Raw genomic sequence first — 14,938 nt, forward strand, 5'->3', positions numbered from 1 at the left:
AAAATCTCTGCTGTCTGGCCCTTGACCAAAAACATTTGTCAGCCCAGGAGAACTTACCACTGTTCTGGTTGTGTAGCAAGAGGCTGGGAGGAACCTCTGTTCATACCTGCCCTTCTCCGATTCCACCTTTCACCACTTCGAGCAAACATCTCAACAGAATGCCACAATGTTATTTCTCATCAGAAAAAAAAAGCTTAAATTGAAATTTATATGCTCCTTCTAGAAAAGATAATACAGAAAGACCGTCCAACGTTACAGGGACAGCTCTGTTAAGATTTAGTAGAGCTGGGTCTTTTCAATGTGTTTGTTCAAATTGCAAAGCATGGCTTCTGGAGCAATGAAACCAGATGAAATGGAACACTGATGGGATAAAGGCAGCCCTGCAGCTGGGGTTTCAGGCGGAAGAGGGAGTGGGGAGAGGCCATGTTTCATGCTGTGCTTGCGTGGGCTGGTGGGTTTATGAACTGAGTGGACCAGCTTTGGTACTCTTTACTTAATAACAGCAGACTGTTCATTTTCCCCCTTGCCTGTTCTTTGATTAGCTTCCTAGATGCTCTCCACTTGGGATCCATTTTCAAAAGAGAAGCCAGGAGTAGTTACCTTGATACCTTGCTTTGTTTTATCCATCTAAGCTCATCTGGGCCACTGTTTTCTTTTGAAGTAATCTTGTTTAGTTTCTGTCTAAATGTGGTTAGCGTTCTTCAGATAATTTTCACTGTGTAGAATAGTTTGCAGCTCTTTAAATTTCTCTTTAACACACTGTCTCTTTATGTCCTAGCCTTATGGAACTTTCTAAAGTGCCCCCAAAGCACTCAGCTGTTTCATGCTTATTGACTTCTGTTCTGGCGTGCCTGGTATATTGATTGCTCTCTCCTTTGAGCCCCTGTGTACCTTCAATATATCTATAAAAGCATCTGGAATGCTCCTTGGCATTTGTTTATTGGAGAGAATCGATGGGCCGCAGTGAATGTGGAGATCGGCGAGGGGCACATCCCTGCGGCAACAGGCCTGGGCCTACGCAGGTCCCCTTTTCTCCTTACTGAGCTCTCTGTTCAGTTCCATTTGGCCTCTCTGTCACGCTCCAGCCTGCGGTGGAGGTACCAGCTCTCCCAGCTGCTGCTGTTTCCCTGCAGTGAGGTTTAGGGCTGTTCTGGGCTCAGCAGCTGGGCACTGACCTCCCGCTCCCCTGCCCGCCTGTAGGTGCTCCTTGGATCCCAGCCTGCTGGCCAGCCGGGGGCTGCCCGCAAGCAGAGCCCGCATTTAAGGCCGTGACTCTACCTTGAGAAGAGGGGGTGTGAGGTCCCAGCCCACGGAGACTCCCTCTTGAATTGAGGTGTTGTTAGACATTCTCTGAAGGAGTCGGGCGCTTTGGGGCAGCCATGCAGCCCACAAGCGTGCCTCGATCTAGAGACACATTTGCAGGGAGGCAGATTTGCCTTTCGGACCTTGCCTTCTCCTTTCCTGCCCTTTTCTGACCTCGCATTTATTCCTCCTCGAGTTTGGGTTGTCCAGTCCTTTCCCTGCCCCTGCCACACATGTTCTGAGGGCAGAGGCTACAGCAGTAAACTTTCTTTTTTGGAGCCTACATTCTAGATGGAGGAGATAGACAGCAAATAAATGAACAGAAAATACGAAGCAGTACAAAATAACGTTCATTTGCTTTATATATGTCCTTTTTAAAATAGGAGTTTGCCTTGGGATGCAACTGGCAGTGATAGAATTTGCGAGAAACTGCCTTAACTTGAAAGGTAAGTCTGAGATTTTCTAATAACCTCTTAGTAAAAAGCATTCTTATTGCTTGAAGTATTTTTCAGCAGTATTGGTGAGTTGCTGAACTCATTTCTTTATCTTCAGATGCTGATTCCACAGAATTTGAGCCAAATGCCCATGTTCCTGTGGTAAGTGGCTTAACTTTCTGGGTTGGGTCATTGTTTTGGTTCTGGCTCGGCATAAACTCATGAGGGGTTATTATTACTATTTTTTTCATTCTGACATCAGGACATTTTAATTATATATGATTTTTCTTGTTCTTATTACTCTTATTGTTATTAGTTTATATCAAACCACTTTGTTCTCAATTGTCCATCTTGTCGGTTGTGCCTTGAAGGAAGACACAGTCCTAGATTGGCTTCTCTTTGCAATAGTTTTCAAGCTGAATGTTTAGGAATGGGTTGAGTTGACTGTGACGACAGTCACTCACAGCTGATGTAAACACACGGGCTGTCCTGTCTCTAGACCCATCCCCGTCTGTTCTTCTGCTGCTTCTCATCTTTCACCGATTCCTTTTCCTGTAAAACATTCAGTCCAAGATTTTGGCTGGGAGTGAAGGCCATCGTGCTCTGTCACCTGCTGCTCTGCTAACTTATCCCATGGCATCCCCCTCTCTCCTGCACTTGGGGTTTTATAGTTGGACTATCTGAATGAGTTTTTTAGATGTATCCTGAGATTCCCTACACCTGAGATGTCCGCGTCCTGCAACCTCCTTACCCCTGGAATCTCAATAAAACTGATGAAGAATTTAATTACAGAAATAAACCAAACCTCATTACCGACAACTTCCTATTCATCCCGGGAAGGCTCTTCTGACCTCCTTTGTTTCCTGGCCTCTGCCTTCTGAACCTTGTACCACCTCTATCAGAGTGTACACCTCACCATTGTGATTGGTTTTTTATTAACCGTTTATTGAGATATAATTCACATACCATAAAATTGAGCCATCGAAAGTGTATAATGCAGTGACTTAGCACATTCAAAGATCTCTGCAACTATCACCACCGTCAATTTTGGACCATTTTGATTATTCCAAAAAGAAATTCCACACTCTTTAGCTGACATCCGCAAGCCGTCTATCCTTCTAGCTCTAGGCAACCATTAATCTGTTTTCTGTCTCTCTATATTTGCCTATTCTGGCCATTTCATATACAGTTGACCTTTGAATAATGCAGGGTCAGGGGCTGACCCTCCACGCAGTCAAAAATCTGCCTTTAACTCCTAGTCGCCTCTCCGTATATGCGTTCCTCTGTATATGTGGTTCCGCATCTACGGCTTCAACCAACCATGGACCATGTAGTACTATTTACTATGGAAAGAAAGGCATGTCTAAGTGGACCTGCTCAGTTCAAACCTGTGTTGGTCAACTGTAAATGGAATCATACAATATGTGGCCTTTTGTGACTGGCTTCTTTCATTTAGCATAACATCGTCAAGGTCTGTCTATGTTGTAGCATGTATCAGTACTTTGTTTCTTATCCATTCATCCTTTGATGGACATTTGCTGTTTCTACTTTTTGGCTACTATGAATAATGCTGCTATGAATATTTGTGTACAAGTTTTTGTATGGACATATGTTTTTGTTTCACTTGGGTCTATACCTAGGAGTGGAATTGTGGGTCATATGGTGACTGTATGTTTAATTTTTTGAGGAACTGCCAGACTGTTTTCCAAAGTGGCTGCAGCATTTTACATTGCCACCAGCAGTGTGTGAGGGTTCCAATTTCTGCATATCCTCAACACTTGTCTTTTTGATTACGGTTGACTCTTGAACAACATGGATTTGAACTGCATGGGTCCACATATACGTTGTTGTTGTTGTTGTTTTCAATAAATCATACTACAGTACTACCTGATCCATGTAGGTTGAATTCACGGGTATGGGACTGCAGATACAGAGGGCCAAGTGTAAAGTTATATTCGAATTTTTGACTACTTGGGGGTCAGTGCCCCTAAGCCCTGCATTGTTCAAGGGTCAACCGTGTAGCGATTCTAGTGTGTGTGAAGTTGTGGCTCACTGTGGCTTTGCTTCACATTTCCTTGATGTCTGAGGATGTCGAACATCTTCTCGTATGCGTATTGGCCACTTGTATATCGTCTTTGGAGAACTGTCTATTCAGATCCTTTGCCCACTTTTAATTTGGGTTATTTGTCATTTTATTATTAAGTTGTAAGGGTTTTTTATATAATCTATATACGAGTTCCTTATTAGATATATAATTTGTACTGTTGACATGTGGAGCCGGATGACTGTCATGTTCATTGTAGGATGTTCAGCAGCATCCTTGGCCTCTACCCACTAGATGTCAGTAGTACACTTCTCCCAAACCCCAGTTGTGACACTAAAAATACCTCCAGACATTGCCGAACATCCGCTAGGGACACAGGTGGAATAGCCCCCGTTGAGAAGCACTGGTTCAGAGAAATCTAGTTCTGTTCTCTCCCCTGCAGCATAGTCCCTTCCTTCCCTATGGCAACCATTAATTCATTTTTTTAAATGGGTTATCTTTCCATTTTTAAAATATAAGTAAACCTGTATGTCTGCTTGTAACCCCCTCCCCTTCTTAGATAAATGACAGCATACTCTGCCCATTCTTTCTGCCTTGCTTTTTTCACTTAACTCTGTATGCTGGAGTAGAGATCACTCCGTGGAAGGATATAGAGATATTCTTCACTCATTTTTTTTTAAAATAAATTTATTTATTTATTTTTGGCTGCATTGGGTCTTTGTTGCTGCACGTGGGCTTCCTCTCGTTGCGGTGAGCGGGGACTACTCTTGGTTGCGGTGCGCGGGCTTCTCATTGCAGTGGCTTCTCTTGTTGCAGAGCATGGGCTCTAGGCGTGCGGGCTTCAGTAGTTGTGGCCCGTGGGCTCAGTAGTTGTGGCTCACAGGCTCTAGAGCGCAGGCTCAGTAGTTAGGGTGCACGGGCTTAGTTACACTGTGGCATGTGGGATCTTCCTGGACCAGGGCTCGAACCCCATGTCCCCTGCATTGGCAGGCGGATTCTTAACCACTGCATCACGAGGGAAGTCCACTTCACTCATTTTTATAGCTTGCAATTCAGACTATAATGAATTGTAATTTCCCAGCCAGATGACACTTTTAAGTCTTATGCTCAGAAGACTTAATACAAGTGAAGAGTTCCTTACAAGGCTTTAACAGAAACATATGTCCTGACTAATGGCTGAAATGGCTGTGCCAGGCGAACCTTGGGTTTTCTTTTAGAGAATACTTTGGGATAGGAAGTGATTTTACCAGTAGGTGCCACTGTTAGATAGCTTTGGCAAGGTTAATTCCTTGATGACTATACTTTACTCTTTGTGTGTGTGTTTGCATATTTTTAAGACATTTATACACAGGATAAAAAAGTTAAGCCCTACAGAAAAGGTATAAAACTGCCTCTCATGTGCCCCTACCTCACCTCAGTTCCCTTACCCAGAGGTGACTACCTTCATCCATTTCTTTTGTTATTCTTCCAAAGATTGTATGTGTGTATGTGTACAAATGCCTACCTACAAACATATATGGGCATATGTTCCCTTAAAAAATACATATGCTACCATGCTTGAGACATCGTTCCCCTTGCTTTTTTTAAAAAATAAATTTATTTATTTTATTTATTTATTTTTTACGTTGGGTCTTTGTTGCTGCGTGCGGGCATTCTCTAGTTGCGGTGAGCAGGGACTACTTTTCGTTGTGGTGTGCGGGCTTCTCATTGCAGTGGCTTCTCTTGTTGCGGAGCACAGGCTCTAGGTGTGCAGGCTCAGTAGTTGTGGCTTGCGGGCTCTAGAGCGCAGGCTCAGTAGTTGTGGCGCACGGGCTTAGTTGCTCCTCGGCATGGGGGATCTTCCCGGACCGGAGCTCGAACCCGTGTCCCCTGCATTGGCAGGTGGATTCTTAACCACTGCGCCACCAGGGAAGTCCCCTCCTTGCTTTTTGTACTCATCACTCCACATCAGTGCACAGAGATCTTCTACGTGCTTGCCTTGCTCTACACATCATTCTTTATTTAAACAGTCTCATATTGATGAATATTTAGGTTGTGTCCATTATTTGCTGCTTTAAATTGTTGCTGCAAATTAGTATGTGTGCATATGTTCTCGTAGCGACACATACACACTTCTGTGGGATGAATTCCTAGAAGGGGAATTGCGAAGTCAGAGGAATTGTGCGTTTTACATTTTGATAGTTTCTATACTCATAAGTGAGATGAGAACAATAAAGCCTAATTGCTACTGAACATCTTTATGTTGTGCATTCAGTTTGTTGGAGAAAAATAGCCTTAAGAGCCACCATTTATGAGGATGGGGAGAAGTCTTATTGAAGGAGAAGACTAAGGTGATAGAATCACCAGGGAGCAGACACCAGGAAGCCTGGGGAATCCCTTGAACTTGAGCAAATAACAATGACTTACAGTGGGTAATGGCCATTCTGGCCCTTCTCGCTAAAAAAGTAAATAGCTTTGGAAACCGGGAGCCTCCTGAAGGGTATATTTGCAGCTAAAATCTGTTTCATGGGTGTGGGGGAGAAAAATAATTTCCCTCTACTCTTCTAGATTCTTGGCCGAGGCCCCCTGTAATAAAGGAATAACAAGGGAAAAACAAACAGAAGCTTAATAACATGGATACCTCCTGTATACCCAGGAGTATACAGAGTTTCTGAGTAACTCCCAGAAATGGCCCAAGCCACCATCTTAAGTACCGTCTCCAGCTACAGAGAAGAAAAGAGGATGTTGGGGGTGGAGGTATTTATGGGAGGTTTTCAAGGCAAAGCACAGTAAACAAGGGTGAGTTTGTTATGCGGATTTAAGTCCCCGCCTTCTCCATTGAGAAGAGTTGCTAGAGATTTAGAGTCACCCTTCTCTTCCTGGTACAGAGAGGGAGACACCCTTACAAATGGAGGTTTCCCTTATAAATGCAAATGTCTCTAACAAAAGGGTAACTTCTGTTCTGTTTTAGAGCTTCTCCTATATCTCCTGTTTCTTAAAAATAATCAGCCCAGGATAATCTTTATGGCAAAGAGGTATATTTTGTGTGTGGGGGGCAAATTCTGCTCCCCTTCGTGGGCCATCGTGACCCTCCTTTGGCATGCATGATTAGTCTTATGGTTGCTTATTAAATCAGTAGAGATACTGGCATACAGCACAGATATCTAAGAGGGGGCGTCTCTTGTGCACGTAAAAGCAGAAATAGTTTTTTTCCTAAGAGTGAAGGTAGAGTCTTTCTGAGTCTGGAAGTACCAGGAGAGAGTGAGTAAAATTTTATTGTGCCATTTCTCTGCTTGATCCACAAGGTGCAATAGAAGGCTCTGGAACTTTGCAGAATATTTAGGTTCTACAGCAAGTCTGACTTTCTGGCCTGCTTTAAAGCAGCTTCACCCACCTTCTAGATGATGTGTACCAGGAACGCCGCTGTAGCTGACTTGTATTCTGACTCTGTATCAATCACATGGCAGCTGCTGACACCCTTGACATTGAATTTGGCTTCAGATCTCTCCAGTTCATGTGGAGGATAGCTCATGGCATTGTAGAGTTTATATTTAGAATGTTTTTGGCTTTTGAGATATATATAGGAAGAATGATCTCAATCTGATGTTTAGGTATGTGGATATGCATAATTTTTAGCATTTCTTTTCTGTTTACTGAAAAGAGTAACTTAAAAATATGAATTTACATTAGATATGGAAACAGAATCTGAAAACAGAATCCATGTTCCACATTCAAACACATCTACACAGACTGGTGTCAACTAAAAAAATAATACAGGAGGCTGCAAATAGGAAAAGAGTTTATTTGGAATCTTAAGAATTGCAATTTGGGGGAATTCCCTGCCAGTGGTTAGAACTCCGCTTCCACTGCCGGGCGGGGGAGCCCGGGTTTGATCCCTGGTCGGGGAACTAAGATCCCACAAGCCCCGCTGCATGGCCAAAAAAAATCTGGGTAACCCTAAAAGAGTGTTCTGAGGAAGAGAGAGTCAGGACTTATAAAGACAGAAAGCCAAGAGGTTGTTAAAAGTTGCCTGGTAGGAATTGTGATGGACTGTGATGCGAATCAGAGAATACTTGCCCTGAGGAATCATGAGTTGTTTTAGGGTAGGGGTCCAGTAAGTATCTTGAGTTTCTGGCCAGTGTTCTGAAGCCGAATCTGGCCTCTGTACCCCGAAACCAAATTAAATTTCAGAGACAGAGTTTTAGGTGAAGTAGAAAAGAATAGCTTTATTGCTTTGCCAGGCAAAGCAGTGGACTAATGCCCTCGAAACTGTGTCCCGACCGGGAGGGGGTAGTGAGGAGTTTTACAGTAATGGTTCAAAGAGGGCGTGATCAGCTCGTGGACGTTCTTCTGATTGGTTGGTGGTGAAGTTGGAACCTTCTGGTTCCAACTGGTCTGGGGTCTACCTGCTTGTAGGCAGCATGCAGTTAACTTCTTCCACCTGGTGGGGGCTTCAGTATCTGCTGAACAGCTCAAAGATATTGTTATGTGTGTCCCTTGAGGGGAACCAGGACCCTGCCCCAAGGCGGCACTGTTGTTTCTCTTGACTGTTCCTCCCTTGTCTCCGCATCCCCTCCCTTCCCTAATTAACACCGACCTGCTGGAACTCAGGGAAGGTCAGGGGGCCTGAATGAAGCCTATTGCCTGTAATCAAGAAATGGGGGACATGGAAGGGCTTTTGTGCTCAGGAGCCTCACAGGGTCCTGCTTGATATCAGTTCTGATGACTTCATTGAGTCAAAAGGTCAGATTCCATCCAGGTTGACACGTGCCTAAGTCATACTTCCTTAGTGGCCTCCTGGCTCCATTTTAGAGAGTTCTCTTAGCAATACTGAGTCCATTTGGATTTTTCCTTTCACATATGTACACTTGGATGGTGCTATTGGTAAGGAAGAGTGAGAAATGTGAAGCATTTTAAGCAGATGCAAACGGAGATTTGAGATTGTGGCATTTGATATTTCAGTTTTGGTTATTTATCATAGATGTGACTTCTTTTACCGCCCCCCCTTTTTTTTTTTTTGCGGTACACGGACCTCTCACTGCTGTGGCCTCTCCTGTTGCGGAGCACGGGCTCCGGACGCGCAGGCTCAGTGGCCATGGCTCACGGGCCCAGCTGCTCCGCAGTATGTGGGATCTTCCCGGACTGGGGCACGAACCCGTGTCCCCTGCGTCGGCAGGCAGACTCTCAACCACTGCGCCACCAGGGAAGCCCCTACCCCTTTTTGATCCAAGAATTTTCAAAGTCAAAATTAATTTTACATCTGACAGTGGATTTGTGATAGTCACATATAATTAAAAATGCATTCAGGTGAAGGGTAATTTGTGTTATATACTAAGTATAATTAATGCATAACATTTTCCTACCTTTAGTTGAAGCCCTGTTAAATTAAATATTTTCTACTTTCATTTATTTTTCAACAATTTCATATGGAAAGCAAATTAAGAGGGTTAAAAAACCCAGACAGCCACTTACAGTAACCTTCCAGGCAACTTTTATAAATTTGAAGACTGTTTTAATTTAGAACATTGTAGTAAGCATCTCCCAACTAACAAAATGATCTTAAAGAAGTCATTTGGAGCTTAGTTTGGGCTAAAGAACTTTTTTCTCATAAAAGCAGTGGTGAGGAAGACAGCTGTACCGTGTGTAAAATAGCTTTCTATGGACCAGTCTGGGAGCCTAATAGTCACTTAATCCTGTCTCTGTGGGGACCATAGGTTCAGAGCTGATATCAGGCTGTTACTGGAGTCTACTTTTTAAAAGGAGTCAGCACAGCTGGGAGTAAGCCCCCATTAGTGAATCAATAAGGGTAGCCCATAATTTTAACAATAACTGAATGACTAAATGAGTACTTCAAAGCTAATGTATTTGAAAGCTTTTATACATTTAGCTCAATGAGAAATGCCTTAGGAATAGGTATTTCAACAACTTCAAAGATTTTCTTTTTTTTTTTTGCAGTAGAAATAGCTGGATTCTAGTGGAAAGAGATTATTAAGAAAAAACTCACTGTGCATTTGGCACTCGTCCACTTAAGTGCAGTCCTAACTGTAGCGTATAACAGATGAGCAGCTGCCACAACCCTGCTTGCATGCAGTTTAGTTGGAGACACAAGACACAGACGCCTGAGACGTACAACCAAATGTGTGGCAGTATGTGAGTACGCCCTCAGTAATGCTACCAGCTCTGACAACCAGGACTTCTGCCATGAGAGAATGTTCTGGATCTGTGCCATCCTTTATGGCAGCCACAAGCCACATGGGGCTGTGGACCACTTGAAATTTAGCTAGGGTGGCCAAGGAACTGAATTTTATTTTTTTATTTTTATGTTATTTATTTATTTATTTTTGGATCACTCCCTGTCTCTCCCAGCTTCTGGTTGCTCCCAGAAACCCTTAGCTTCCTTGGCTACATCACTCTTCGTTTTTGGAATTTTATTTTATTTATTTTTTTATACAGCAGGTTCTTATTAGTCATCAATTTTATACACATCAGTGTATACATGTCAATCCCAATCGCCCAATTCATCACACCACCATCCCCACCCCCCTGCCGCTTTCCCCCCTTGGTGTCCATAAGTTTGTTCTCTACATCTGTCTCTCAATTTGTGCCCTGCAAACCGGTTCATCTGTACCATTTTTCTAGGTTCCACATATGCGTTAATATACGATATTTGTTTTTCTCTTTCTGACTTCACTCTGTATGACAGTCGCTAGGTGCATCCACATCTCAACAAATGACCCAATTTCGTTCCTTTTTAATGGCTGAGTAATATTCCATTGTATATATGTACCACATCTTCCTTATCCATTCGTCTGTCGATGGGCATTTACGTTGCTTCCGTGACCTGGCTACTGTAAATAGTGCTGCAATGAACATTGGGGTGCATGTGTCTTTTTGAATTATGGTTTTCTCTGGGTATATGCCCAGTAGTGGGATTGCTGGATCATATGGTAATTCTATTTTTTGTTTTTTTAAGGAACCTCCATACTGTTCTCCATTGTGACTGTATCAGTCTACATTCCCACCAACAGTGCAAGAGGGTTCCCTTTTCTCCACACCCTCTCCAGCATTTGTTGTTTGTAGATTTTCTGATGATGCCCCTTCTAACTGGTGTGAGGTGATACCTCATTGTAGTTTTGATTTGCGTTTCTCTAATGATTAGTGATGTTGAGCAGCTTTTCATGTGCTTCTTGGCCATCTGTATGTCTTCTTCGGAGAAATGTCTATTTAGGTCTTCTGCCCATTTTTGGATTGGGTTGTTTGTTTTTTTAATATTGAGCTGCATGAGCTGTTTATATATTTTGGAGATTAATCCTTTGTCCATTGATTCATTTGCAAATATTTTCTCCCATTCTGAGGGTTGTCTTTTTGTCTTGTTTATGGTTTCCTTTGCTGTGCAAAAGCTTTGAAGTTTCATTAGGTCACATTAGTTTATTTTTGTTTTTATTTCCATTACTCTAGGAGGTGGATCAAAAAAGATTTTTCTGGGATTTATGTCAAAGAGTGTTCTTCCTATGTTTTCCTCTAAGAGTTTTATAGTGTCCGGTCTTACATTTAGGTTTCTAATCCATTTTGAGTTTATTTTTGTGTATGGTATTAGGGAGTGTTCTAATTTCATTCTTCTTTTTTTTTTTTTTGTGGTACGCGGGCCTCTCACTGTTGTGGCCTCTCCTGTTGTGGAGCACAGGCTCCGGATGCACAGGCCCAGCGGCCATGGCTCAGGAGCCCAGCCGCTCCGCGGCATGTGGGATCTTCCCAGACCAGGGCATGAACCCGTGTCCCCTGCATCGGCAGGCTGACTCTCAACCACTGCGCCACCAGGGAAGCCCTCTAATTTCATTCTTTTACATGTAGCTGTCCAGTTTTCCCAGCACCACTTATTGAAGAGACTGTCTTTTCTCCATTGTATATCCTTGCCTCCTTGTCATAGATTAGTTGACCATAGGTGCGTGGGTTTATCCCTGGGCTTCCTATCTTGTTCCATTGATCTATGTTTCTGTTTTTGTGCCAGTACCATATTGTCTTGATTACTGTAGCTTTGTAGTATAGTCTGAAGTCAGGGAGTCTGATTCCTCCAGCTCCGCCTTTTTCCCTCAAGACTGCTTTGGCTATTCGGGGTCTTTTGTGTTTCCATACAAATTTTAAGATTTTTTTGTTCTAGTTCTGTAAAAAATGCCATTGGTAATTTGATAGAGATTGCATTGAATCTGTAGATTGCTTTGGGTAGTATAGTCATTTTCACAATATTGATTCTTCCAATCCAAGAACATGGTATATCTCTCCATCTGTTGGTATCAGCTTTAATTTCTTTCATCAGTGTGTTATAGTTTTCTGCGTACAGGTCTTTTGTCTCCCTAGGTAGGTTTATTCCTAGGTATTTTATTCTTTTTGTTGCAATGGTAAATGGGAGTGTTTCCTTAATTTCTCTTTCAGATTTTTCATCATTAGTGTATAGGAATGCAAGAGATTTCTGTGCATTAATTTTGTGTCCTTCAACTTTACCAAATTCATTGATTAGCTCTAGTAGTTTTCTGGTAGCATCTTTAGGATTCTCTATGTATAGTATCATGTCATCTGCAAACAGTGACAGTTTTATTTCTTCTTTTCCAATTTGTATTCCTTTTATTTCTTTTTCTTTTCTGATTGCTCTGGCTAAAACTTCCAAAACTATGTTGAATAATAGTGGTGAGAGTGGACATCCTTGTCTTGTTCCTGATCTTAGAGGAAATGCTTCCAGTTTTTCACCATTGAGAATGATGTTTGCTGTGGGTTTGTCGTATATGGCCTTTATTATGTTGAGGTAGGTTCCCTCTATGCCCACTTTCTGGAGCATTTTTATCATAAATGGGTGTTGAATTTTGTCACAAGCTTTTTCTGCATCTATTGAGATGATCATATGGTTTTTATTCTTTAATTTGCTAATATGGTATATCACATTGATTGATTTGAGTCTGTTGAAAAATCCTTGCATCCCTGGGATAAATCCCACTTGATCATGGTGTATGATCCTTTTAATGTGTTGTTGGATTCTGTTTGGTAGTATTTTGTTGAGGATTTTAGCATCCATATTCATCAGTGATAGTGGTCTGTAATTTTCTTTTTTTGTAGTATATCTGTCTGGTTTTGGTATCAGGGTGATGGTGGCCTCATAGAATGAGTTTGGGAGTGTTCCTTCCTCTGCAATTTTTTGGAAGAGTTTGAGAAGGATGGGTGTAAGCTCTTCTCTAAATGTTTGATAGAATTCACCTGTGAAGCCATCTGGTCCTGGACTTTTGTTTGGTAGATTTTTAATCACAGTTTCAATTTCATTACTTGTGATTGGCCTGTTCCTATTTTCTATTCCTGGTTCAGTCTTGGAAGGTTATACCTTTCTAAGAATTTGTCCATTTCTTCCAGGTTGTCCATTTTATTGGCATAGAGTTGCTTGTAGTAGTCTCTTAGGATGCTTAGTATCTCTGCAGTGTCTGTTGTAACTTCTCTTTTTTCTTTTTTTTTTTGCGGTATGTGGGCCTCTCACTGTTGTGGCCTCTCCTGTTGCGGAGCACAGGCTGTGGGCGCGCAGGCCCAGTGGCCATGGCTCACGGGCCCAGCCGCTCTGCCGCATGTGGGATCTTCCCGGACCGGGGCACGAACCTGTGTCCCCTGCATCGGCAGGCAGACTCTCAACCACTGTGCCACCAGGGAAGCCCTCTGTTTTCATTTTTAATTCTATTGACTTGAGTCCTCTCTCTTTTTCTTGATGAGTCTGGCTAATGGTTTCTCACTGTTGTTTATCTTCTCAAACAACCAGCTTTTAGTTTTATTGATCTTTGCTATTGTTTTCTTTGTTTGTATTTCATTTATTTCTGCTCTGATCTCTATGATTTCTGTCCTTCTGCTAACTTTGGGTTTTGTTTGTTCTTCTTTCTCTAGTTCCCTTAGGTGTAAAATTAGATTGTTTATTTGAAATTTTTCTTGTTTCTTGAGGTAGACTTGTATAGCTATAAAATTCCCTCTTAGAACTGCTTTTGCTGCATCCCATAGGTTTTGGATCACTGTGTTTTCATTGTCATTTGTCCCTAGGTATATTTTGATTTCCTCTTTGATTTCTTCAGTGATATCTTGGTTAATTAGTAATGTATTGTTTAGTGTCCATGTGTTTGTGTTTTTTACATTTTTTTCCCTGTAATTCATTTCTAATCTCATAGCGTTGTGGTCAGAAAAGATGCTTGATATGATTTCAGTTTTCTTAAATTTCCTGAGGCTTGATTTGTGACCCAGGATGGGATCTATCCTGGAGAATGTTCCGTGCACACTTGAGAAGAAAGTGTAATCTGGTGTTTTTGGATGGAATGTCCTATAAATATCAATTAAACCTATCTGGTCTATTGTGTCATTTAAAGCTTGTGTTTCCTTATTAATTTTCATTTAGGATGATCTGTCCATTGGTGTAAGTGAGGTGTTAAAGTCCCCCACTATTATTGTGTTACTGTCGATTTCCTCTTTTATAGCTTTTAGCAGTTACCTTATGTATTGAGGTGCTCCTATGTTGGGCATATATATTTATAATTGTCATATCTTCTTCTTGGATTGAGCCCTTGATCACTATGTAGTGTCCTTCCTTGTCTCTTGTAACATTCTTTATTTTAAAGTCCTTTTTTTTTTTTTTTTTTTGTGGTACACGTGCCTATCACTGCCATGGCCCCTCCCGTTGCGGAGCACAGGCTCCGGATGTGCAGGCTCAGCGGCCATGGCCCACGGGCCCAGCCGCTCTGCAGCATGTGGGATCTTCCTGGACCAGGGCACGAACCCGTGTCCCCTGCATCGGCAGGTGGACTCTCAACCACTGCGCCACCAGGGAAGACCCTAAAGTCTATTTTATCTGATATGAGTATTGCTACTCCAGCTTTCTTTTTTTTTTTGCGGTACGCGGGCCTCTCATTGTGGTGGCCTCTCCCGTTGCAGAGCACAGGCTCCGGATGTGCAGGCTCAATGGCCATGGCTCACGGGCCCAGCCACTCCGCAGCATGTGGGATCTTCTTGCACCGGGACACAAACCCACGTCCCCTGCATCGGCAGGCGGACTCCCAACCGCTGTGCCACCAGGGAAGCCCTCCAGCTTTCTTTTGATTTCCATTTGCATGGAATATCTTTTTCCATCCCCTCGCTTTCAGTCTGTATGTGTCCCTAGGTCTGAAGTGGG

General features: G+C 42.6%; 1 protein-coding gene across 9 annotated transcripts in view; it reads left to right on the forward strand.

Moving 5' to 3' along the window:
* Window positions 1–14,938, forward strand: part of CTPS2 (CTP synthase 2) — a 108,731-nt gene that overhangs the window by 35,255 nt on the left and 58,538 nt on the right. For all 9 annotated transcript variants that reach the window (XR_010939686.1, XM_067722216.1, XM_067722212.1 and 6 more), the window contains 2 exons: window positions 1,686–1,748; window positions 1,855–1,898. Coding sequence is in view for 8 of the 9 variants with exons in the window: in XM_067722216.1 (XP_067578317.1) it covers window positions 1,686–1,748; window positions 1,855–1,898 (107 nt within the window). In the remaining variant the exon portion in view is untranslated. The remainder of the gene's footprint in view (window positions 1–1,685; window positions 1,749–1,854; window positions 1,899–14,938) is intronic.

This window comes from Pseudorca crassidens, chromosome X, assembly GCF_039906515.1.
Source record: "Pseudorca crassidens isolate mPseCra1 chromosome X, mPseCra1.hap1, whole genome shotgun sequence".
Lineage (NCBI taxonomy): Eukaryota > Metazoa > Chordata > Mammalia > Artiodactyla > Delphinidae > Pseudorca > Pseudorca crassidens.